The sequence below is a fragment of the Scylla paramamosain genome, chromosome 2 (genome assembly GCF_035594125.1).
Source record: "Scylla paramamosain isolate STU-SP2022 chromosome 2, ASM3559412v1, whole genome shotgun sequence".
In the NCBI taxonomy this organism is placed as follows: domain Eukaryota; kingdom Metazoa; phylum Arthropoda; class Malacostraca; order Decapoda; family Portunidae; genus Scylla; species Scylla paramamosain.
Window position 1 is genome coordinate 25,572,530 of NC_087152.1, and position 26,121 is coordinate 25,598,650.

The 26,121-nt window shown below is 38.2% G+C and overlaps 2 protein-coding genes across 8 annotated transcripts in view; one reads left to right on the forward strand and one right to left on the reverse strand.

Annotated features, from left to right (window-relative positions):
* Nucleotides 1–1,050, forward strand: part of LOC135112203 (uncharacterized) — a 38,997-nt gene extending 37,947 nt beyond the window's left edge. For all 7 annotated transcript variants that reach the window (XM_064026397.1, XM_064026364.1, XM_064026386.1 and 4 more), the window contains one exon: nucleotides 745–1,050. The gene's annotated coding sequence lies outside the window, so the exon portion shown is untranslated. The remainder of the gene's footprint in view (nucleotides 1–744) is intronic.
* LOC135112221 (uncharacterized) overlaps nucleotides 1–26,121 on the reverse strand; it is a 54,398-nt gene that overhangs the window by 1,606 nt on the left and 26,671 nt on the right. Inside the window, exon 3 of the mRNA XM_064026434.1 lies at nucleotides 13,348–13,427. Coding sequence (XP_063882504.1) covers nucleotides 13,348–13,427 — 80 coding nt within the window. The remainder of the gene's footprint in view (nucleotides 1–13,347; nucleotides 13,428–26,121) is intronic.

Genomic DNA, 26,121 nt, shown 5'->3' on the forward strand with positions numbered 1-26,121 from the left:
CCCTTTCCACTAGGGCCTGACAGGTATTAAGAGTGTGAAGGATGTGTGTGTGGTGCCTTGTTTGGGCCATCTTGTGTGTGATTGCCAGCCTGATATATACAGAAAAATAAGTTATTAGTGGAGCTGAGAGTGTGAATGTGTGGTGGTTTGTCTGGGGTGTCCTGTGGGGGATTGTTTGGCCTGGTATGTAAATACATTATTATTTGGGTTAACTGTGAATGTTGTATGTGTGAATATATGGTGCATTGTCTGGGCCACCCTGTATGGGGTTGCCAATGTGGTATATAGATATATCAATCAAATTATTTGACATTTCATATTGTAAACATTTTGCTGATCCAAGTTAATCTGTTAAGGGAGTGCTTTGTTCACTATCCTTAAATCATTATTTGATCATCACTTGTGTATATATATAGGCTGGGTGTAGGTAACAACTTTCAGCCTCTCTTCAGTGATGGACAATTCAGAGACAGTGAGGTCAGCTTCCCCTGACTGCAAAGCTCCTACCATGCCCGTCCACTCATTGTTTGAGCTGTCCTTCAGTTTCCCTCTAGTACCTTCAGACTGTACAAGTCTCTCTCTCTCTCTCTCTCTCTCTCTCTCTCTCTCTCTCTCTCTCTCTCTCTCTCTCTCTCTCTCTCTCTCTCTTCTATATCTGCATGTTTATCTCCTCCTTCATGCATCACCAAATACCACCAACTGTTCTATGTATCCTTGCATCTAAGATTTGTCCTAATTTTGCAGGAAGCCCACCCCAGCAGCCCAGCCTCCCCTGACAGCTATCATCATCTGCTGCCTTGCCTGGGAGGACCATAGACACAGCTTGTCTCTGATGTCTTCCCCACAATGCCTTGTCTTTGTTGGCTTCAGTGCAATTTGTTTGTCTTCAGTTTAAATAGTATTGTATATACTATCTTGTCTTCACCATCTTGAAATGTGAAGGATGTTCTTGACAAACAAACAAGGTAGTATTGTATAATTATTACTTTAAATATTGTCTTAAATTATCTTGAAATTTGTAAAAAAAAAAATGTGTAAAAAGAAAGCAAATACAGATGATTATCTCTGTATTGAAGGAGGAAGGACTCAATATCCCTGTAGTGAAGGAGGAAGGACTCAATATCCCTGTAGTGAAGGAGGAAGGACTCAATTTTTTTTAAGTTTAAGGTGTGATTTGCACATAGAGGCTCCTGGATTTCCCTGTAGAGTGACCCTCCCTGAATGCAGGGAGGGACGGTGCCTCTATGTACAAATCGCACCTTAAACTTAGTAGTGAAGCCTTAAACTTAGTATTTTGTAGTGAAGGAGGGAGGAAGGACTACTTTCTGAGTCCTTCTCATCACCACAATGTTGCATCTCTAGCTGTCTTCTACCGCTATTTTCATGCTAACTGCTCTTCTGATCTCACTAACTGCATACCTCCCCTCCTCCCGTGGCCTCACTGCACAAGACTTTCTTCTTTCTCTCACCTCTATTGTGTCCACCTCTCTAATACAAGAGTTAACCAGTATTCTCAGTCATTCATCCCTTTCTCTGGCAAACTCTGGAACTCCCTACCTGCTTCTGTATTTCCACCTTCCTATGACTTTAATTCCTTCAAGAGGGAGGTTTCAAGACATTTATCCTTCAATTTCTGACTACTGCTTTGGACAGTGTTTGGGGATCAGCACCTCAGTGGGCTTTTTTCTTTATTGGATTTTTGCTGCCCTTGGCCAGTGTCCCTCTTGCATAAAAAAAAAAAAAAAACCATGAAAGAGAAAGAGGAGACCTAATAATGTACAAATTAGTAAACAATATAGAAAGAATAGACAGAAACGACCTGTTACCACAGATGAAAGAGGGAGAGAAAGAGACATGAAGGGGCATAGGAAGACAATAAAGAAGAGTGGATGTTCAAGTGACATCAAGAAATACAACTTCCCATATGGAACTATTGAAATCCAGAATGATTTGAAGTAAGAGGTAGTTGTGGCAAACAGTGTACATAGGTTTAAAGAGAAGCTGGTTATGGAGACAACAACATGAGCTTTGGCTTGCTCCCTGTACAATACAACTAGGTAAATACAACTATACTCTTTTTATTCTTAGAAGAATGTTTAGGCATTGGCTGAGATCTGTTAGATACTCTGCCACATCACACAATTTCTCTTAAATATATCAATTCTTTTTACTCTCTATTGAAAATGGAATATTGAGTACGGATTATTCAGCTCATCAAACCAAGCAGTGCTATGAATGGTTTGGGTTCTAAGATAATAAATAGTCTGGATCTTACATAAATATCAAAACATTTGACAACATAGCTTTGCAGCGTTATCATTTTGGTGGAGCACCTGGGATGCTTACTGATAGGGTCAGGTGACTCAGGTCAGTGAGAGGGGTGGCTCCTACTCTTGAGGGACACTCCCATGATGGAAGCAACTCCCAAGTGCTCGCATGTTCTTCACAGCTGGGAGAAATAACTTACTTACAACAAGAATAAGTATTTTTAGAAGAGAAGGGCCTATAAAGGTCCAGTCATTGCATCCTCCACAGCAATACTTCCAACAACCATAGCCAATCATGTGAGTGAGACAACAGTACCACCAATCTGCTCTGCCCAAAATTGAGATTACGCAAATCAATTACCATGAAGAAATGAATTATGCAAAAATTATTCACACAGTATCATACAATACTGAGAGAGAGAGAGAGAGAGAGAGAGAGAAACAGTCACCTGTCCTTTCCACCAAAGTGTTAAACTGATAATTGGTCCTGTAGAGACAATGCAACTCACAGGGAATTCCCCTACTCGACCAATGCCCAAACGTTCTTCTGGGAGTAAAAACACCATAGGTAAATACACACACACACACACACACACACACACACCTTGTTTACTTACTGATATTGTGGCAAGTGGGTGTCAATTTCTGGTCCTGTCTTGGTCAGCTAATGTCGATTCCTAGTGGTGTCTTGGTCAACTGACGTCAGTTCTTGTTGCTATCAAGTGACCAGTCTCCCCAGCAGAGATTTCCTCAAAATTGAAAAAAAAAGAGGAATCAAATAACCTAGAGTCAATGCATATGTGTGTGTGTGTGTGTGTGTGTGTGCAGCCTGCAGTCTGGGTGTTAGTTCTTGGTAATGGAAGATCTGTGTGTGTGTGTGTGTAGTGTCAGTTCTTGGAACTTCCAGTTATTCTAATAACTTCCAGTTATTGGAAGATCAGTGTGTGTGTGTGTGTGTGTGTGTGTGTGTGTTTACCTAGTAGTGGTTTACGGGAGGGGAGTAATCTCATAGTCTCTATGTCTATCCAGTTTGGTCTTAAGAGCATGGACAGTTTGGACATTGACAACGTCTTCAGAGTTCATTCCATTTGTTAACACTTCTGTGAGGAAAACTATACTGCTTGATGTCTCTTCTACAGTTAACTTTCAGCAACTTCTTACTGTGTCCCCTTGTACTCTGTGTCTAAATTTATAAAACATTCTTTGTCTAAGTGTGTGTGTGTGTGTGTGTGAGGCATGTATGATAGGATGTACACCACATAAAGATCTCCAGCAGATCCCTATTAATATTTACCACTTAATGAAATAAGAATAATGCACAAGAACATGAAATTATAAGAAAAAAATAACAAAAACTATACAAAACACCGCCATGATGCATTAACACAAAAACAATAAACAGAAGAAAAATAAACGTGAAAAGACAAGAAAATCACGCACAACCCCCAAAAATTTACTCATAAATGTAAAAAAAAAAATAAATAAATAAGTAAATAAATAAATAAACAGCAGGCAAGCCATTAGGATGCAGGCCAGACTGACGCTGTCCTACTACGCCCCCCTCCTCCCACCGCAGGCCCCCAGCTGTGTGGAGAGCTGCCTGGCTCTCCACACGGGCCGCCAAACGCACAGTCCACATATACTTTCACTTAAACTTACTCTCATCTATTTCCACCACTTTTGTATACGCATATGTATTGTGAATAAAAGTACTCAATCTGAATCTGCTGCCTTGATACTCTCGCGGAGGCCTACATAACAGCCTGATCCAAAATTACAGCCCATTTGAATCGGTGGGCAGCACAAATGTCATTCCTGTTACGCAGCACTGCCTGACCACACAATACCACCCACACACACGCGTTGTTCGGCGAGTATTCCTCACCACACGTGCATGATGTGGCTGCTTCATGAGGCGCCTTTATTGATAATATTATCCCAGAATGCTAATGTATTATGACATTTCTGCACCTACCGGCTTCTTATAAAAACACTTATTTCCGGTCTCCTATTACTCCTTCACCTTATTTACCATATCTTACTGATTATAGACACTTTAGAGTATATTTAGGATAACTGACACACGTGTACACAACTCACCTGAGGATAAAATGGTGAAATAAGATGGAAAAACACACACCGACGTCCATTTCGGAATTTCCTCTGCTTCTTCTTGTAGCCTCATCTTTCATTACTCAAGAATTCGGTTCCTGTTGCACTTAAAACATTATTAAAAACGCAGTTACTCAGAAAATAAGATAAATTTGATGAAACTGTCAAATAAACAAAGTACATACTGCCACAATAGCAAAAAGTAGCAAAAGCAAAAAAAATCGTCTGCTTTGAACAGGTGACGTGGGAACCTACCGAGTACTTACAATTATTACGCAATATTCCCTCTTGCTTTAATTCCTCACCATGGGCTGTTCAAATGTGATGCTGCTGTTTTGAGTGTGACGCTGCATGGTGATGCCTGGGTACTGGTGGTGGTTGTGTGTGTCTGATGGTGAGGTTTGTGGGGAAACTGATGTGTGTGGTGATGATGCCTGGGTACTGGTGGTGATGCTGTGTTGCTGTTGTGTTATTCTTAGACAACAGAATCACATCATCTTTATCTTAGACATAACAGCATTACAGCCTCATTATCTTAGATCTAACAGCATCACAGGGTATCTTAGACATCACATCATTATTATCGTAGACCTAACAGCACAACATCATAATCTGACCCTCAGCATCACAGCATCTTAATCTTATTATCACTGTTATGTGATGCTATTTTGCGTTTGTATGTAATGTTGTTCTGATTGTGATGTTGTCATGCCTGAAATAATGTTGTTACAGAATTGTGATGCTGTGCTAATGCTGATGTGCTGTAATGCCTGAAATAATGTGCTAATCCTGCTGCACTAACATTAACCCTTTAAGCGTTTCTTTTCTAGAAAAAGAAGTTCTTCCTCAACAAGAAACAAAAAACCAGTAACTTTACTGCATTTTCTTACACCTACTTCATTTTACAGTTCCTCTATGGGAAAAAAATATTCCAAACAAGAAACTAAATACGTAACGGCGGTGGAGGTGGTGACACCAGAGCTGGTGGTGGTGGTGGTTGTGTCGAGGGAGCCTGTTACCTTTTTTTTTATACGCCTCCTTCCTTGTCCACTTTGCACACTCCTTTTCTTTCCAAGAACACCTGAGGAAATGCTGGGTGGTTGCTTTTTGTGTTTCAATGATAAAGAGGCTGTGGCAGCAGTAGGATCAGGCGTATCTGTGGTGGTGGTTGCAATAACAGGGTCCGCAATGGTTGAGGCGGTGGCGAGTGACACGGAGTAGTTTCTCTTTCCTGTTACCACGTGTTATATGCTTCACGCGCTTTACCCTTATTGTTTTAACAGGTTTTAGGTCCATCGATGACCCAGAGGAAGACGAATCTGGACTTTGACCTGGTGACAATTTGTAGTAATAATGATGTGTGTATATTTAATGGTAGACTAGATGAAGAGCTTAGAGTGGGGAAACCCACAACTACTTACGAGTATGCTACACTGGTGGATTATGTCACTGGCTCACCAACACTGTTCAGAAAAATGAACAGGAATTTAGAATACTAGATTTTGATCCGCTGTACTCAGATATTCATTGTGGTACACATGTACAACTAAAAGTTAATATTGAAAAGAAAAGAAATAATGATGGAAGTAATATACCTGTGAATAATTGTAGCTTAACAGGGAAATGGAGTGCAACAAAGGAAGATGATTATAAAGCAGAAATTAATGAAGGTGAGGTAAAGGAGTTAATAGAGCAGAGGGATTTTATGTCTGCTGAAGAGGTGAATTCTTGGTTAAAGAACACATTGTCAGAACCACCTATAAAGGTATTCACACCCAAAAAAAGGAAAAATTTTGTTAAACAAAGTAATAATGTAAGCCTATTTGTGTGTGACAATCAATGCTGGAAAACAAGGAAAGCCTACTATAAGGCTAGACGTAAATATAATTGAAGAAGGAGTGAAGAAAATTATAGTCATGACAGAAAAAAAGTAAGAAATATAAGGCTGATTAGAAAAGAGTGCAGAGTAAAGAGAAGGAAAGCTTGGTGACTAAGTTAAAATAAAACAATAATAAAGGTCCCAAAAAATATTGGAAAATATCAAGAGAAAGAAATGTTAATAATAGTAAGACTACACTAACAGCAGAAATTCTAATTTTCATCATCACTTTAAGAGTTTATCAGAAGATATTAATGCAGTTGATGGACATTGAATGGAAGCAGAAAGTGTTGCACATGAGTTAGGAGAAAGGCAAGTATTGAATGAGCCTACAACAGAAAATGAGGTGGTGAAAGCTGTTGGAAAACTCAAGAAAGACAAAGCACCTGGTTATGATAACATCGTTAATGAACATATCAAAGGTGATAAAAATATCCTTCTTAATCTGTATGTTAAAATGTTTAATAGAATTCTAGATACAGGAGACTTACCAGAGCAATGGCTAATAGGGGTTATTTATTGTTCCTTTGTATAAAAATAAAGGTGATGTTGATGAGCCACATAATTATAGGGCTATAACTTTACTAAGTTGTTTAAGTAAGCTTTTCACATCAATAGCTAATGACAGACTAACACACTATTCAAACAGATTCAATATTGTAAAAGAAACACAAGGTGGGTTTCGGCAAGGTTACAGTACCTCGACCATATATTTTTACTGAAGTGTATCACGGACTTGTTCTTATGGAAGAGGAGAAAACTGTTCTGTCTCTTTATTGACTACAGGAAAGCTTCTGACACAATATGGAGGGATGGGCTTTGGTACAAGACGGTGAAAGAAAATATAGGTGGTAAAGTACTTAATGTTATTAGAAATATGTACATGAATATAAAGTCATGTGTAAAATTTTACCAAAAAACATCTGACACTTTCATTTGTACTAAAGGAGTAAGACAGGGAGAAGATCTCTCTCCATTGCTGTTTGCTCTATAAGTTAATGATATACAAGATTCCCTGGTAGAAAACAACTGTAATTATCTGTTATCTGATGATAATTTTCTTGATTTACATTTAAATCTATTGGTTATGATGTATGCTGACGACACAGTTATTTTAGCTAATAGTGAAGATGAAATTAAAAATATTCTCAAAGCAATGGAATTATATTGTGAGCAATGGAAGTTAGATGTGAATAACAGCAAAACAAAGGTTGTAGTGTTTAGTAGAGGGAGGGTGAATTATGGCACCTATGACTTTGTCTTTAGAGAAGAGAATATCCAAACAATAAGTGAATATCAGTACCTAGGAGTTTTACTTAATTACAATAGAAGATTTAGAATTGCCCAATTAGAACAAAAAAGTGCTTCTAGAGCGACGTATTCACTGACTGGGAAATGCCGTAAACACGACCCACCGCTTGATACGACTGTGATGCCAATTATGACACACGGTTGTGGAATATGCGGTTGTACTGTTGATAGAGAGTTGAAACAATTGCTGATGAAATTTTTTAAACACGTATTATATGTCCATAAGAATACAAGTAGAGACATTGTGTACGGTGAGTTAGGAGAACATCCCATTGCTGTTATTATTAACACTAGAATGATAGCATACTGGTCAAGGCTGATAACAGGTAAAACTACATAAGTAAGCATGATGATGTATAGGAGTTTATTATATCTAGACTCAACGAACACGTCCTCATCTCCTTGGCTCGGTCATATAAGAAATATTGTGAATAGCTGTGGCATGTCAGGCGTATGGTTAGATCAATATATTAATTATCCTGAATGGTTAAAGAAAGCTGTGGAAAGGAAACTGAAGGATCAATGGATTTCAACATGGTACAGTAATATTTCAACAAAGGGAATTTATGTACGAAATGTAGAAGTAATGTTGTGGGAGATGAATTTCATATTATGTTGTTATGTTCTCACGAAAATATTGTTGAACTACAGAACAGATATATCCCAAACTATTACAGAAATAACACAACAATGAATAAGTTTGCTGAACTGATGCAAAGTAAAAATTCAGAAATTTTGACCAACATAGCTTATTTTTTCTTAAGAGCTGTCTATCAAATGTTCAGGTAATGTATTTAATTAACAGTATTACTTCAGGAGTTATTATTATTATTGTTACTGTTTAATTATAGTTACGATTGAAATTATTTGGTTATCATTATTATGTTAGTTTAATTGTAGTTATGATTTATTATTAAATTTTTATTATGATTTAGTTATTGTTTAATTTTAGTTACGATGGAAATTATACGAGGAGCTGTGCTCCAGACTTTGCTTACAAAGTCTGAGCAAAATAAATTGAATTTCAATCTGAATCTGAGTCACACACACACACACACACACACACACACACACACACACACATGTACAAATGACCTCCATATGTTTAACAGTTACAAAGGATTGTTGTACTTAATCTACTGTGGTGGTGGTGGTGGTGGTGGTGGTAACAGTGGCGGTGGTGGTGGTGGTGGTGGTAATAGTGGCAGTGGTTTGTTCCCTGGCTAATGAGAAATGCCTGCTATTATGGAAGATAAAGCCGAGAAAGGAAGTCGGGGAATGGAATGGTGTTTACAGAATGATGGTAATATGTTGGAGGAAACAACAGCAGCAGCAGCAGCAGCAAACGTTATAAAAGAAAATAACAACAACAACAACAACAACAACAACAATGGATACACCTATGAACAAAAAATAAAATAAATATCCTCTTACAGAGCCCAAAAAAACCCAAAATATAACTAAAATTACAAAATACACAAGATAAAAACTCCTTTCCTTCTTTCCTTTCTCATTCACGCAAATTATTATCTTATTCTCTCTTTCCCATTCGCCTTTCCTCTTCAGTATCCGCAGTCTCTTTATACTTCAACCAGGGGCCAATTCTCACGGCCAGGAAAACAACACTAGAATCAAGCTCCAATTCTCTCTCTCTCTCTCTCTCTCTCTCTCTCTCTCTCTCTCTCTCTCTCTCTCTCTCTCTCTCTCTCTCTTCCCATGCCAAATGGAAACAGTTCTAACTTTAGCAAATGTCATCCTCAACACAGTGCGGCAAGAATCTCGTGTGTGTGTGTGTGTGTGTGTGTGTGTAGGCAACGCGAGAGTAACAACATTCAGTAAGTCATATTGTGTTCTTTAATTAACTTGCATGCTTCATTTTGCTTTCCAGATTTAGAACTATTATTATTATTATTATTATTATTATTATTATTATTATTATTATTATTATCATTATCAATATTATTATTATTATTATTATTATTATTATTATTATTATTATTATTATTATTATTATTATTATCAATATTATTATTATTATTATTATTATTATTATTATTATTATTATTATTATTTACTTCATATTATATTCTTTGATTTTCTTTACATATATAATTTATTTTCTTGTGTTATTCACGTAAATGGATAAATAAATGGAAATAAAGCATTTACAGATAGCTTACTTTACTTTGTTTTCCTTTCAGACTTAACGAATACTCGATGAAAACTTAAAGATAAAAAACATACAAATAGTTTTTTTTACAAGAACAATCCCTTTAGACAGAAAGAAAAAAAAAAAATTACACGTCCTGTCATTCCAGGCACAAAAATATTCATACACATTCACAGCAAAATCGATATGCAGTTTAGGGGGAGCACGAATGTAAACACTCCACTAGTATTTCCGTTCTCCTTGACCTTCTTACGTTGACTCTCTTTGTTCCCAACACTCGCTCAATTTGTCTCCGTCTTCATCAATCCCAGTCTTTGTTTCTTCTTCTTTCCTTCTCACTCTCTTTCTCCCCCTCTCATTTTCTCTCCGGGTGATCTACGAGTATCTGCCTCCTCCTTTGTCTCCCTCACTCCCGTCCTCCCTCTGGGGTTCAAAAATGAGGTTCTGTCGGAGCACTACTTCTTTCCCTCACGGAGTAGATGTGGAAGCAGGAGGAGGAAGAGGAGGAGGAGGAAGAGGAGGAGGAGGAGGAGGAAGAGGAGGAGGACAAGGACGAGGACGAGGAAGAGGAAGAGGAAGAGGACGAAGACGAGGACGAGGAGCGAGAAGAGCAGGAACAGTAGCAGGGACATGATCACGAACAGAAGTGGAAAAAAACGGAGGAGGGAAGAAGATAAGGAGGAAGAGAAAGAGGAGGAGGGGGAGGAGGAGTATCAGGAAGACAAAGATGAAAACAAGAAGAAAGGAAGGAAAAGTGAGTTGACTAGAAGACAGATCCTCAGGAGAGAGAGAGAGAGAGAGAGAGAGAGAGAGAGAGAGAGAGAGAGAGAGAGAGAGAGAGAGAGAGAGAGAGAGAGAGAGAGAGAGAGAGAGAGAGAGAGAGAGAGAGAGAGAGAGAGAGAGAGAGAGAGAGAGAGAGAGAGAGAGAGAGAGAGAGAGAGAGAGAGACTGGGAATTTAAATATGACATTGCATGACTAATAAAATTCGACACTTCCTGCTTTGTCTTTCGTCTTAGCCATGTGTGCGCGAGTGCGAGCGCGTCCTTTGTATCATATCAAATACGTTTTTATCCTTGCAACACAAACTTTAAATTTTTTGGGGAGCGGAAATAACGAACTAGAACAAGAACACTTCAACAACAACAACAACAACAACAATAACAACAGGTTGCAGTTAAATCATGACGACAAATTAGGAAGGAAAACCCGATCTTTGTAAACGTACTGTGCGTGTGTGTGTGTGTGTGTGTGTGTGTGTTTATGTAGGAGTGACACTGGCCAAGGGCAACAAAAATCCATTAAAAAAAATGCCCACTGAAATGCCAGTCCCATAAAAGGGTCAAAGCAGTGGTCAAAAATTGATGGATAAGTGTCTTGAAACCTCCCTCTTGAAGAAATTCAAGTCATAGGAAGGTGGAAATACAGAAGCAGGCAGGGAGTTCCAGAGTTTACCAGAGAAAGGGATGAATGATTGAGAATACTGGTTAACTCTTGCGTTAGAGAGATGGACAGAATAGGGGTGAGAGAAAAAAGAAAGTTTTGTGCAGCGAGGCCGCGGAAGGAGGGGAGGCAAGCAGTTAGCAAGTTCAGAAGAGCAGTTAGCATGAAAATAGCGGTAGAAGACAGCTAGATATGCAACATTGTGGCGGTGAGAGAGAGGCTGAAGACAATCAGTTAGAGGAGAGGAGTTGATGAGACGAAAAGCTTTTGATTCCACCCTGTCTTGAAGAGCAGTATGAGTGGAACCCCCCAGACACGTGAAGCATACTCCATACATGGACGGATAAGGCCCTTGTACAGAGTTAGCAGCTGGGGGGGTGAGAAAAACTGGCGGAGACGTCTCAGAACACCTAACTTCATAGAAGCTGTTTTAGCTAGAGATGAATGTGTGTGTGTGTGTGTGTGTGTGTGTGTGTGTGTGTGTGTGTGTGTGTGTGTGTGTGTGTGTGTGTGTGGGTGGGTGCGTGCGTGCGTGCGTGCGTGCGTGTGCGCGCGCGCGTGTGGGTGGTGAGCCTAAGCAGGGGCAGGATGACCCTTAGCTGGTTTTCTACGCTCACTTAAGGAATCCAGATGTCCTGAGTTTGGGCTGCCACACCCAGCTAAGCATGGCCCCTATCGTTACCCTCACCCCAAACGTTCCGCGCACTTTGATCAATATAAAATTAAATATAACAATGCCTAACATATCCATTCTTTTCAGGCCAAATGTGTGTATTATATCTTTTCTTTCTTGTTTCTTGAGTTGAATGACCCCTTTTTTTTATATTTAACACCATTACAGGGACCTTAAGAAACCTACGTAATGTAATAGAGAAAAAAAAAATGAGACAATACATTCGTAATCAGCCAAGTGATTCCTTCAAGTAGTGAGTTCTGCGCCTTTACCTGCAGCACTGTATAGCTGGTGAGCCAACTTCCAGCGCGGCCATTGTAAATCATAGACATAAATTTTTGATTAATTTACGTTTAACGGATAAGTTCCTCATTTTTTTAAAGTTAAGTCTCGCGTGATTCTTCCGTATGATCTCAATCCGGCTGGTGTAATTTTCAGCCATTACTTTAACATTTAGCACCCGGTAGGATTACATGTACGAAAAACTTGCATGTTGCGTTCGTGGAAGAGGAAACGGTGAGCCATCCTATCTTATTGTGCTCTGGCCGTCCCTCCTGCAGGGGGGAGAGAGTCAGTGGCCAGGCACGCGACGAGAACGAGAGAGAGAGAGAGAGAGAGAGAGAGAGAGAGAGAGAGAGAGAGAGAGAGAGAGAGAGAGAGAGAGAGAGAGAGAGAGAGAGAGATATTCCGCGCCATCAGATTCCCGGCACTGGTCATATCACGTTACCTGCATCGTGCGCCATTCATTTAATTAAGTGTGAACGTGATGCCTCAGGTCAAGTTACTGAGCAAAAAAAAAAAAAAAAATATATATATATATATATATATATATATATATATATATATATATATATATATATATATATATATATATATATATATATATATATATATATATATATGCACACAGACACTCACCCATGCAAGAAAAAAAAAAAATAAAATCTCTTGGGAGTTAATTTCGTTTATTGACTGTTAACATTTTACTAAAATGAACGTGCAGCCTCCCTAAAATATTGTGGTGCGTGACACAGCTATATTTGACTTTACTGCCACTGAAAGGAAAATGGTAAGGAAAAGACAAAGGCATATGAAGAAGATGGGAAACTAAGATGACAAAAAGAGAATAGAATAGATGGAAAACAGATAAAACACAAAGAAAACAGACCAAAAGTAAAAGAATAAAAAGGATATATAGAAAGTAAAAGAGGAAGACGAAACGAAAAATGAAAAGAATAGAAGGGAGAAAGATTAAAAAAAAAACTGAGACATAACAGAAAAAATCGATAAAACACACGGATTAAAAAAAAAGAAAACATACTAAAAAAAAAGGAATGCACAGGAAATAGAGATAAAAACGAAAACAAACCAGTGATACGAATAGTGACATGCAGTGATTAAAACTTCTCCTCTTCACATTCTCCTGCACCTCTCCTGACCTGGTTTTTCTCGACACTGCAGTAAAACAATAAAAGGTGTATCGGTTTACCTTACCTGAGTGTTAATATGGCCGGCAGGGAGAGAGAGAGAGAGCGAGGCGGGTATATGGCGGTGGTGCTGGAGGCGGGAGTTACCTGTGGGAGAGAAATATATATTGTGTTAGAGGGAAGTGAGAAGGGAAAGGTATAACTGAAGTAGGGCGGATCAGGTGGTGATAAAGACACCACAGAAGGGAATGTAATGCTATTGGGGGTGTGGATAAGTATCAATGATTGCAAAGAAAGCTGAGAATGTACATAAAAGGTGATAATAGTGAAGAAAGAGTTATATTTATTATCATCATATTAGAGATAATGATGATGATGATGATGATAATAATAATAATAATAATAATAATAATAATAATAATAATAATAATAATAATAATAATAATAATAACAACAATAATAATAATAATAAATCAGCAGTGCATTTCCTGTTACAATGATGCACCTCATTTATGATCATTACGTTCATTATTTCCCTAAAACAGCAAACACAGAGCTACATTCTTCTCTCATTAATGAACAGCTTAACTCTTCACAAACTTCACCTCCTCAGGCAGGCTTCTCTTCTTCCCTTTTCCTCCACTTCCCTCGCTCCCCATTGCTACATTTCCAGTACACCATTACCTCTTCATTAATTTCCTCTGATCTACTTCCTCCCTTTTTGTTTTTCTGTACATTTTTCTCGCAGCGGCAGCCTTGTTTTCATTACGTATACAAATATGAAAAAAAAAAAAAAATGTCTGCCACACAATCGTCTGTATTTGAGTAATGGAAAGCTACACATTATTCCCTTCCGTGTTACAATTACATTTACACGCACTAATAGTTTTCAGGGCTCTTCTAACGAACTGAATCATTTGCTCCTACTCTTTCATCTTTTTTGACATGTTTATACATTAATTGGTGATGAAGTTACGTATATTATTTTTTTCTGTTTCAGGTTGGTAGAAAGTTTTCCTCCTTTAGAATATTATTAGTAGTATTGTAACAAACGCTAAAACTACAATTGATAAATAACATACGAGAGACTGTCTAGATATTAATTGGATTTTCCCTTCCGTGTGTGTGTGTGTGTGTGTGTGTGTGTGTGTGTGTGTGTGTGTGTGTGTGTGTGTGTGTGTGTGTGTGTGTGTGTGTGCTCACCCGCGTAGTTATGATCTCCGGAATACGAAGAAAAAAGGCAACTAACCGCGTGTTGTTTTTCGAGTCAAAATGTTTGTGTTCAGATGCAATAAGATGCGTCCCTTGTAATAGCGGTTTGGTTTCGTTGTTGATGTTATTGTTGCTGTTATCGTCGTCGTGGCATTAAGACGAGACCACCTCCATCCTCCATCCCCTCTCTCTCTCTCTCTCTCTCTCTCTCTCTCTCTCTCTCTCTCTGATTGCCGTGTCCATTCAAGTCCATTACATAGTCAGTTCACTCTAATCAGAAGCTTAGGATATTGAAAGTGATGGTTTTTAGTTGGTTTACTTTATTAATAAGAAAAAATGGCAGCATATTTGTCTTCCACTACAGTACAATCATATAAAAAATTACTAATGGTATAGATTGTATAAATGTTAGTTTTTTTTTTTTTTTTTTTTTTTTTTAGTATCAGCACATATATATACACAAGGCAACTTGTTTATAAGTGGCTAAAGTTGCCTTTTTTTCACATTTCTTTTGTCATCATTATTTTTGTGGGTTGCACTCACACACTTGATCCTCAATGTGTTCAATTCATAGATTTCATAAGTTACTATTTGTAACTTATGAAATCTATGAAGATTTTTTTTTTATTTTCCATCATTTTTTTCATTTTTTTCTGATTTTCTGATTTCATTTCAATTTAGTTTTTGAGTGGAGTATCTCTCAGTTGTCTCTTCGTTAAGAGATGCAGTTTTTGAGTGGAGTATCTCTCAGTTGTCTCTTTGTTAAGAGATGCAGTTTTGCATTTTTTTTTTTTTTTTAAGATTTTTAACTTTTTTGTCATTTTCTGGATTTTACGCACAATGTTTTTTTTCATTACGTTGTGTTTTTTTTCTACCTTTTTGTCATTATTTATTATCCGTTATAATTATTTTCTGGGTTTTGACTTTATTTTGTTATTTATATTTCGTTATTATATTTTATTTTAATTTTTTTTTGCCATTTTAATTTTTCTTATTTTCTGCTTTTTTGCTTTTTTCTCATTTTTTTTGTCATTTCCTGGCTTTCTTTTACTTTTTTCTTTATGCTTCTTCATTCACTAAGATTTTTTATTTATTACTATTTTCTTTTAATATTTTTTCTGACTTTTTTTTTACCATTTTTTTGGCTTTATTTCTTTTTTGTCATTATTTTCTAGCTTTTATACTTTTCTTTGTCACTATTTTCTAGATTTTTAATTATTTGTTATAGAAATTTTCATTTTTTTTTTACTTTTTATTGATATTCATTATTTTAATGTTTTGTAGTTGTTTTATGTTTTTTATTACTATTTTTCTTATATTTTCTCTTTTTTGTGATTCTTTTTTTTCCTTTTTTTTCTTTTTTTGTCACAATTTTCTGGCTCTTTACTTTTTTATTACTTTTTTTCTTATACTTACAATTTGCTTTTTTTTTACTATTTTATTTTCATTATTTTAATCTTTTGTAATTTTTTATGTTTTTTTTCTTACTCTTCTGCTTATCTTTCTTATTTTATTGTAATTATTTCATTTTGTTTTTACTTTTCTCATGTTTGTTATTATTTTGTCTTCACTTTCTCATTATTTTGTGGAATATTTTTTACATTTTTTGTCATTATTTTCTTCCATTTTCACTCTTATCACTTTTGTCACTTTTTGTCCCTTTCGTCATTTTTTTATATTTTTGTCATATTATTTTACTTTATCAATATTTTAAGCTATTTTACTTTTTTTTGTCATTTTCTGCCTTTTTATTTTTTAGTCATTCTGTTCTGGGTTTTTAGTTTTTGTAATTATTTTCATTTTTACTTTTTTGTCATTATCTTGTGTTTTTTTTTCTATTTTTGTCGCTATTTTTCACTTTTTGTCGCTATTTTCTCTAGTTTCCTTTCTTGTCAATATTTTATTTTTTTTTTTACTTTTTTGTCATTATTTATCTTTTTTTTTCATTTTTGTCATTTAATTTTTTTTTGTTATAATTATTTTCTGGATTTCCACTTTTGTCATTTTTTTATTGATGTTTTGTCATTATTTTTTTGGTTTATTTTACTTTTTTTGCTATTATTTTTCATTTTTTTGTCATTATTATTATTTTTTACCTTTTTTCATTATTTTTTTTATTATTTTCTTTTTTACTTTTTTCATTATTTTTTTTACTTTTTATTATTATTTTTTTTGTTATTTTCTTTTTTTTACTTTTTTCCATTATTTTTTTTTATTTTCTCTTTTTACTTTTTCATTACTATTTTTTTTTTTTTTACTTTTTTCATTATTATTATTTTTTTACTTTTCATTATTATTTTTTTTAACCTTTTTCATTATTATTATTTTTTTTATACTTTTTTCATTATTATTTTTACTTTTTTTTTTTTTTTTCTGTTTTTTTTTACTTTTTGTTTTATTATTTTTTTTACTTTTCATCATTATTTTAGAGTTTTTAATTATCCTTACTATTTTTTTTCATTATTTTCAGCTTTTTTTATTTTAGCCAATGGTTTCTTGTCATCATTTTCTGCTTTTAATTTTTTTCACTACTTTCTGGCTTTTTTCAAAATTGTTTTCTCATTATTTTCTGACTTATTTTTTTATCATTATTTTATGGCTTTTTTTTACTTTGATGTCTTTCTTTCTTTTTTATATTTTTTTTTCTCACAATTTTTTCATTATTTTTATTTTTATTACTTTTGTTATTTTCTGGATTTTTTTTTACTTATCTTCCTTTTCCTCATTATTATTTTTTTTTTTTTACTTTTTCGGTATTATTTTCTGTTTCTGGTCACCATTTTTTGGCTTTTTTATATTTTTAATTACTTGCCATAATATTCTGCCTTCTTTACTTCAACACTATTTCCATAATTTTGTAAACTTTTTTTTTATTTTTGGTCATTTTTGTTTCATTTCCTTTTTTCACATTTTTTTTTATCTTATTTTTTTTTTTTTACTTTTCCCCATTATGATTTTTTTCTTTTCCTCATCATTTTGTGGCTTCCTCTCAGAATCTAGTTTTTCGGTGGTGAGTCACGTGATTACATCATTAAAAGATACTTTTTTTCTTCCTTTTTTTTCAATGTTTTCCGTTTTCCAAACGCAGTCTTCTTTCTCAGTGGACTAATAATTAAGTCAGACTTCTTAAGTTACGGTACAGTATTTTGTCTGTTTTTTAATCTTTTTTATTATTATTTTTCCTTACTTCTTTTTTTCATAAGTGGAGAGTCACTTAATTAATTTGTGTTCTCGTTAAGATTTTTTTTTTCTATTTTCCTTGTTTTTATTTGTGCCATTGTTCTCTTGTTTCCTCTCACTGTTAATAGCCGTATTTCACCAGTTTTCCTCCCACTATCAATGGCTGTTTCACCAATACTGGATATAATTTTTCTTTTCTTTGTTTTTTGTCGTTGTTTTGGTTTTCACAATCTTGATCCTCAGCAAGTTAACACTCAAATCGTAGCATTCTAAAATAACTTGTGTAAAGATTTCTTTGGTGGATTTGTATCTTTATATTTTGTCATCGTTTTCTGATTTGCTCTCACTCAAAATATTTAGGCATCTTATTTAATGAAGATACTTTAATTACTTTTTTTTTCTATTAATTTCTGGTTTCAACGGCGGATTGACAGTCGATTAATATACTTCATAGGTTATGAGAGCAAAGACTTTCTTGTTACTTTTTTTTTTTACTTTATCTTTTTTATCTTTTAATTTCTTTTACGTCATTATTTTTCATTTAGTGTCACGAATGTTCTTGTTCCTCGCTGAAGAATCACTCAGTTGTTTCGTCAATAACAGATAGATTAATATTTCTTTTTTTCTTTGCAAATTTAAGCGCTTTATTTTTTTGTCATTAATTTCTGGATTTCACTCACCACCTTGTTCCTTAGTGGAATCACTTAGTGTTCTTGCTCCTTAATTAATGGATGAAAAACTTTTTTTTTGGGTCTAATTTCGGGTTTGGATTGACAAGCATGTTCCTCAGTAAAGACTCAGTGCTTAGGCTTCTTAATCCATAGTTAGAAAGCTTACTTTGTTTTTGTACTTTTTTTTTTCCAATTTTCTCGGTTGCACTGACTAGGATGGTCCTCAGTGCGAGTGACTCAGTGTTTAGCGGCTTGCGACCCGTGATGGAGGCACTGTGCACTAGTCCGCCCTTTCTTCTGTTTCTGTGAACGCAGCCGAGCCTTAAGGGCAGCCACCTCTCGGGCCCATTTCACTCGCGCGGGGCCTGAGGGTGGCGGCTGTGATTCCAGTACTTTCAAATCCAGATCAGGTTTATAATCAGTAGGTAGGCTGTAATGGGTGTCGATCTTACAGCGGACGGATTTCAGATTTATTTTGTTGTAGCGCTTTTTCTTCTCTCCTTTGATTTTTTTTTTTTTTTTTTATCTCCTTTGATTGATTTGATTTGATCTCCGTTTGATTGTTTCTTTTCAGCTGGCGGACATAACGGTAATGGCTACACGAGAACGTCTTCTTTCTTAACTCCAGTTCCTTCTTTACCTTCATTCTGGCCGTCATGTTCTTCACCGGTGTTGGTGGGGGAGCCCTTCCACCACCTCCACTTGCTGCTTACATTGGCCATCGCGGTGTTCTTGTGGCGGCAAGTCATTACCTTCTTTTTCAAATGTTGATCCTTCCCTATATTCTTCCGCGTCGTCATTTTTTCCACCGGTGATGTTGTCTTCACATTGCCAAGCGACACACTCTCTCTCTTCTTTCTTAAAAGCATTGCTTTCCGTATCTTCTCTCTCCTTGTACTGTTCTTCACGATGACTTTGGTTAAAGACAAAAGTTTGGTTATAGAGGGAAGGTTAACTTTCTCAATAACGTCTTGTTTCTCAGCTTCCTTCTCAAAATTTTGTCCCTCTTTAATTTCCTTATCTGCATTGTCTTTCTCAGGAGAGGTACTTTTCACATCTTCAACAACCACTTCCTTCTTTCCAGTGTCATGCGCATCATAGTCTTCAGAAACACTAGTCTCCTTTCCTTCAAGAGTATTAGCTTCCTCGCCTTCATGATATTCATCGTCTTTTTCCTGAACTAGCTGCATTTCACTAATTTTTGCTGGTTTCATTTCCTTCTCGGTAACTTTTTGTTTCTCAGTATCTTCTTTCTCTTCCTCATCTGTCTTCTCTGTTTTTGTAGGGACGCTTTCCACATCTTCGGTGTCTCCTTCAGTCTCTTCAGACTCATTTTTATCATATTCTTCCCAAACTGCGCTCTTCTCTTCTGCTGGATTCTTTTGGACACTTTCCGCGTTTTCATTGTGTTTTTCGTGAACTAGCTGTACTTCACTCATTGTTCCTGATTCTTTCTTCATCTCTGTATGATTTTGTTCCTCTGTATCTTCGTTGACTTTCTTATTAGTCGCCTTTTCATCAGCATTATTCTTTGTCTCGCATGGAATGTCTTTCTTGTGTATTTCCTGAACCTGAACGATCTGTTTTTCTTTGTTTGTTTCTTTAGGCTTCACAGACGCTTGCTTATCGCGACGGACGGTACGAGGTGCGCTGCGCTGCTGTTGGCGTGCAGCAGGAGCGTCTTTGTTGAATGACCGCACGTTCTTGGTTTGCATGGGGATTACTGGCGGCAGCTTTACAATTTCTGGAGTTGTTATGATGTTAACGGGTTTATCTTTCTTCTTAAAACTGTTGAACAAGGAAGTCGCGTAGTCGATCTTTACTTGGTTTTCGTCATCCCCGCGTTTAGCGCACTCGTACTTATCGTTCTCTTGTAACGGCTTATTTTTCTGTTTCTCAGCGGCATCGGTCTCGTCGCCGCCTGAAGCCGCTCGGTCCTTTTGAATAATTTTGAAGCTGGTTTCCGTGACATAAAGAACGAACTTTTCTGAATTTCGGTTCTCCATCTCTTGAAGGAAGGTTGTCAGGCGGCCAAAGAGGACAACCTTCTTTCCGCGCCGCTGCTTGATGGAGACCTTGACGGCCGTCTTGCCTGGCGTCCAGTATTCGCGGAAAACCATGCCGTCCATGTACATCACAGTCTCCAGAGACGTGTACTTCTGGAGACTGGGTTCTTCTTTATGCGGTTTGAAAAAGAATTTGGCTACCTTAGTGAAGCGAGGCCCTCGTGGCCAGCAACAGCAGAAGAAAGATTTCGCGTCGGGATCTCCCACCGATACTTTGACTGTGCGTGGGGGGCCGCGGAGAATGTCGCCATTCTCCACGACACACTCCCCACGCATGTATGTGCTGAAGGAGCGTCTACCATCCATCCTGTCTCCTGTCATCTGACAGACTGAATGTCCCACTAGGGTACACTAGTATTTAGGATACCTGAGGTGCTTGGAAAGTGCTTGACACTGGAGAGTTTGGAGTTGTGAAGAAATGCACACAGTGTTGCCGCCTTGCAGAGCACCGTCTTTAGGGTTCACAGGCAGGGAAGCACGTGCACCACGGATAGGGTGTTGGGGCTCGGGAGGTGGTCCTTCACTGGCAACTGTGATCGGGCGCGACCAAAAGGAAACTTGCGCTGCATTGCAACAGCCAATCACAAACCACCTTTTATTATTATTATTATTATTATTATTATTATTATTATTATTATTATTATATAATAATAATAATAATAATAATAATAATATAATAATAATAATAATAATAATAATAATTATCATTATTATTATTATTATTATTATTACTTTTATCATTATTATTATCACTAATGTTACTACTATTACTACTACTACTACTACTACTACTACTAATACTGCTAGTACTACAACTATTGTTACTACTACTACTACTTCTGCTAGTACTACTACTGCTACTACTACTGCTACTTCTGCTAGTACTACTACTACTATTACTACTTCTACTAATACTAATAGTAATACTGCTACTACTACTGGTGCTGTCTACCCTGATGTTCATTTTCTCGTTCAATCTACGCTAACGGTAAAGCAAGACGACGTGTGAGAGTGACGAGGGCAAGAGTTATTACTGGCGCCACCACTCTGCCTTTCATCACATTCACTCCTGCTTCAAATATAAAAACGCTGCTACGATGCACTCACGCGCCTGGGGAATAGACTCGCTGCTTTGAGAACAGTAGTAACTGACGTAATAAAAGAGACATTCAGACGGACAAAGGAAGCGAGACGAGCCAGGAAAAGGCTACACAGGATGAAGACACCGTACTGAAACTGATTTTTTCCCTCGTTCAGTTCCTTCAAACTCGCCTCCACCTCCTCCTCCTCCTCCTTTCTTCGTGTCCTGTTTTTCCTTCTTTCTTTTCTTCCTCTCATTCCTTCATGCTCTGCTCCTCTCAATAACACTTCTCTTTCCTTGATATCCTATCCCCTTCTCCTCCTTAACTTATATATCCTTCCTCGAAGACTTGCTCCCTCTCTCCAATCCTATCAACCTCCCTCCTCAGTCTCCCTCTCTGCTTCCTTCATCCACTTTTCCTTCAAGCATTTCTCTCTTTCTTTCATGTGCCTTCCCTTCCTCTATCTCCTCACCCCTCCTTCCATTATGTATTTCACCTCCTTCAAGGCCTATCTTTCTTTCCTTTTTCCATGCCCACTTCCTTTCTTCACCACTCCTTCTTTTTATCACGTATTTTCCCTTTCCTCTTCTCGTACATCCTTCCTCCCTTCGCTCCTCCGTCTTCACCCCATTATGCAGCGTCCCTCCCTCTCTCCCTCCCTGCCGCGACACTCGTCTCCTCTCCCTCACTCCTTCCTCAAACACGCCGCGTCATCTCTGACCATCAAAGCTCAAAACTTCATCAGCTCGGAGACTCCCAGTGGCACTTGTGTCAATTGCAGGCAAACAGGATCAGTCGGCTGCTTCAATGGCCTACTTAGGTATTCTTTCTCTGCCAGATAAAACCTACTACGACTGAATCACAAAGACACTCGCTCACTTTGTCTTTCGCACTCTTCTTTAGACTGAGCCACCTAATGCACGAGTCCTTTCTCTCACTGTCCGTCTGTCTGTCTGTCTGTTTGTCTGTCTCTCTGTTGGTGTAAGATTGTTTACCGTTTAGGATTTGTATTTTTGTTTCCCTGTTTGCTTGCTTTGCCTGTTATGTGTAAGTTTGTAAGTCTGTTATTTACCTGTCTGTCTATGTCTGCTATGGTTGTTTGCATATTTGTGTGTCTTTTGTTTGCCTTTCCGTCTGTTCGTGTCTTTATATCTGTAAGCACTGGTTTGCCCAATTATATGATCTATTTGTTTTTTGCGTGTCTTTGTTTCCTTGCTTGTCTCTCTCTCTCTCTCTCTCTCTCTCTCTCTCTCTCTCTCTCTCTCTCTCTCTCTCTGCCCGTCACCAGGTAACTTTGCGTGGTGTTCGCAGACTAACTGATCTGTTAATTAGGATTCGTTACCTGAGCGGAAGAGAACGCGAGTGAGGAGGCCTGCCTGGGGTCCTGGAATGAACCTTTGTCCTCGCAGGCGTCTAATCACCCAGGCACACGAGGAAAGGAGGGAGTCACATCGCTTGTTTTTAGCACCTCCCTCTTCTCTCTTTTCTGTCCCCGGGAACTGAAACCTTTCCTGTCCAGGGCTATTTGTAGAGGGAAGCAAGAAGTCATAGGAAGAGGGAACCAGGAAGGGATGGAAGAGATGAAGGACAGGAGAGAGAGAGAGAGAGAGAGAGAGAGAGAGAGAGAGAGAGAGAGAGAGAGAGAGAGAGAGAGAGAGAGAGAGAGAGAGAGAGAGAGAGAGAGAGAGAGCATGGGACATCACAATTTAGAGCTGGATTGTAAAAATTTGCAAGCATGAAAGTTAAGTCAGTCAGTCAATTTGAAATCAATGAAACAAAAATAAGAAAAGAATAAAAAGAAAATGATAATCCATACCCAGCTTGAAAATGTCTCACGCACAGGCAACCTTTTACATTTTCACATAAAAAAAAAAAAACTGAAAAAAAAGACAAGTATTTTCTTGCCATCTAGTATTCTATCAAATCCAGACTCTCTCTCTCGCTCTCTCTCTCTCTCTCTCTCTCTCTCTCTCTCTCTCTCTCTCTCTCTCTCTCTCTCTCTCTCTCTCTTGCTCGCTTCGCTTCACTTACAACGCGACAAAGGACAAAGATGAAGATGCCGCGATGAAAACTTTCTCACAAATAATGAAGGCAAACTTTGGCAGTCTTGTCCGCATTGCACCAACTCTTCGCGTCTCGGAATTTATAGGACTGTTAACAAGCGCCCGCCCGTAACGCTTCATCATCCCGGGAACACCAAGACCCAGAATATCCCCAGCCTGGCTCGTCACGTCTGCTCCCTTGACAGTAACACCATAACACCTTCCCTTTAACCCGTAATGAGTGACACTTGAAAGCCGTTGCACAACACTCAGCCTAACATTTCTCATCTAATCCCAGATAAAAAGTCAGGTCTTATATAATCTATGGCCGTCCCACACCTGAAGTGAGACCAATACAAGACTCATTTGATCCGTAACACCTCAATTTTAGCCGTAACACTACATCTAACACGTAACATACTTTAGATATAACAGGAAAAAAAAATTACATGCAACCAAAACAAGACTCATTTGATCCGTAACACCTCAATTGTAGCCGTAACACTACATCTAACATGCAACATACTTTAGATATAGCGGGAGAAAACCTTACCTGCGACCAAAACAAGACTCATTTGGTCCGTAACACTTCAATTATAGCAATAACACTACACCTAACACGTAACACACTTCTTCAGGAGAAAACCACTCAAGATTTCCATCTCCCATCCCAGTCCAGTAACTTTACCAGGTCACTATAGAAACCCCAGTCCCTCACCCCCTGGGCCAATCCTGCTCCCACAGCCTGGGCAAGAGGCAAGCAGCTCCCAGGGAAAGGTCTAGCACATGGGGCTAAATCACCCTGGAAAGTTGTCGTCCCTTTTTGGGAAGTTTGCTGACGTGATATTTTCGACTTTCTGGCCATCGGAAAAAACTTTAATTCTTGACTCGACGGAGGTGAAAAGGTCCTGATCAAATGGGGAGGTGCCGTTTGGGAGTTTCTCGGTCTACTTTCATACAAAAAGGGGAAAATACTAAGTAGAAAGAGTATATCCTGTTTTTTTTTTTTTCAACTTTCTGGTAAACGCAGGGATCACACTGGAGGATGAGACACCCGTTTCACTGCAAGATCACGTAAAAAAGGTTAAATAGTCACTAGGAAATATATCTTGCGAGTTTTATCTTTCCGACGAACACAGGGATCAGACTGGCATATCAGTGTTGGGCAGGTGGGTGCCCGTCTCGCAGCAGGATCCCTTCGTGAGTAGGATACGGAGCAGCGCTGAGTCAGAGGAAGGTGTCACGGGCCTTCACTCCAGGTTATGGCAGCCGATGGATTGTTTATCACCGCTTCTCGACACATTCACCTTTCCGCGAGGCGCCGCTGTACGTGAGGAACGGATTGACTCGTACCCTTCGCGTATTATCCTTCAGATGATGGACACGTTTACCTCCTGGAAATCGTCAGTATGTATGGCCAGTGAGTGGTGCGTTACATGTATTTTACCACGCCGTCACAGCTCATACCGAAAAAAAGGGAATAAAAAAGAGAAAAAAGAGAAAGGAATACCCATAAATGCTAACACGCGGGAGAAGGAAGCAGATAATTTTTCACCAACGTTCCCTCCGCAGCTGACAGTTTTCCTCACGGTGGGGCGCGGCAGCCTTCACGTTACGCCTCCATTCGTCATGCCGAGCGGGTGGTATTAAAGTCAGCAGCTAGAAAAGGCACAGGCAAGCTCACGTGACCCAAAGGCATTCCTGTCGGCCGGAGCGAGACACACCGCCGAATACCTGAGCTAAGTCTTGTCCCGCAAACACATTTTCATAATCACTTTCCATTTCTTTTTGTATACATGGTCAAGGGAGAGAGAGAGAGAGAGAGAGAGAGAGAGAGAGAGAGAGAGAGAGAGAGAGAGAGAGAGAGAGAGAGAGAGAGAGAGAGAGAGTACTCGTATATGCGCGTGTCTACTACTCGTTAGCTAACAAGTAACTCACACTCTTTCTCTCTCCCTCTATACCCTCTATATATATGAAAATGTGTTTGTCTCCGCAAACACATTTTCATAATCACTTTCCATTTCTTTTCGTATACATGGTCAAGGGAGAGAGAGAGAGAGAGAGAGAGAGAGAGAGAGAGAGAGAGAGAGAGAGAGAGAGAGAGAGAGAGAGAGAGAGAGAGAGTATATGCGCGTGTCTATTACTCGTTAGCTAACAAGTAACTCACACTCTTTCTCTCTCCCTCTATACCCTCTACCCCTACCCCTCCCTCCCTCCTCTCCTCCCCCGGTCTCTCTGCACCCCTCTCCCTCTCTCTCTCCCTCTCTATTCACAACCACACCTCATCCCTGCTAAGCTTACTAAACTCACTAAGATGAACGCAAGAGACAGCAACAGCGACAACTGACCACTTCACAGCAGGCAGGATCTACAACAGCAGTAAGGCAATAACGCAAGGAGGAGGAGGAGGAGGAATCACGCACGGGTCATGTAACGCTTTGCATCGTAGTCATACTTGTTACGCCAGTGGCCGTCACAGCGGGGCGTGAACACTGGTTAAGCCGTACTGTCATTTAATTAACTGTTGAGTGCCGGTGAGGTCCACATTAGCCAAGCCAGGACTGTTGGTAATAGTGTCACAGGATTAT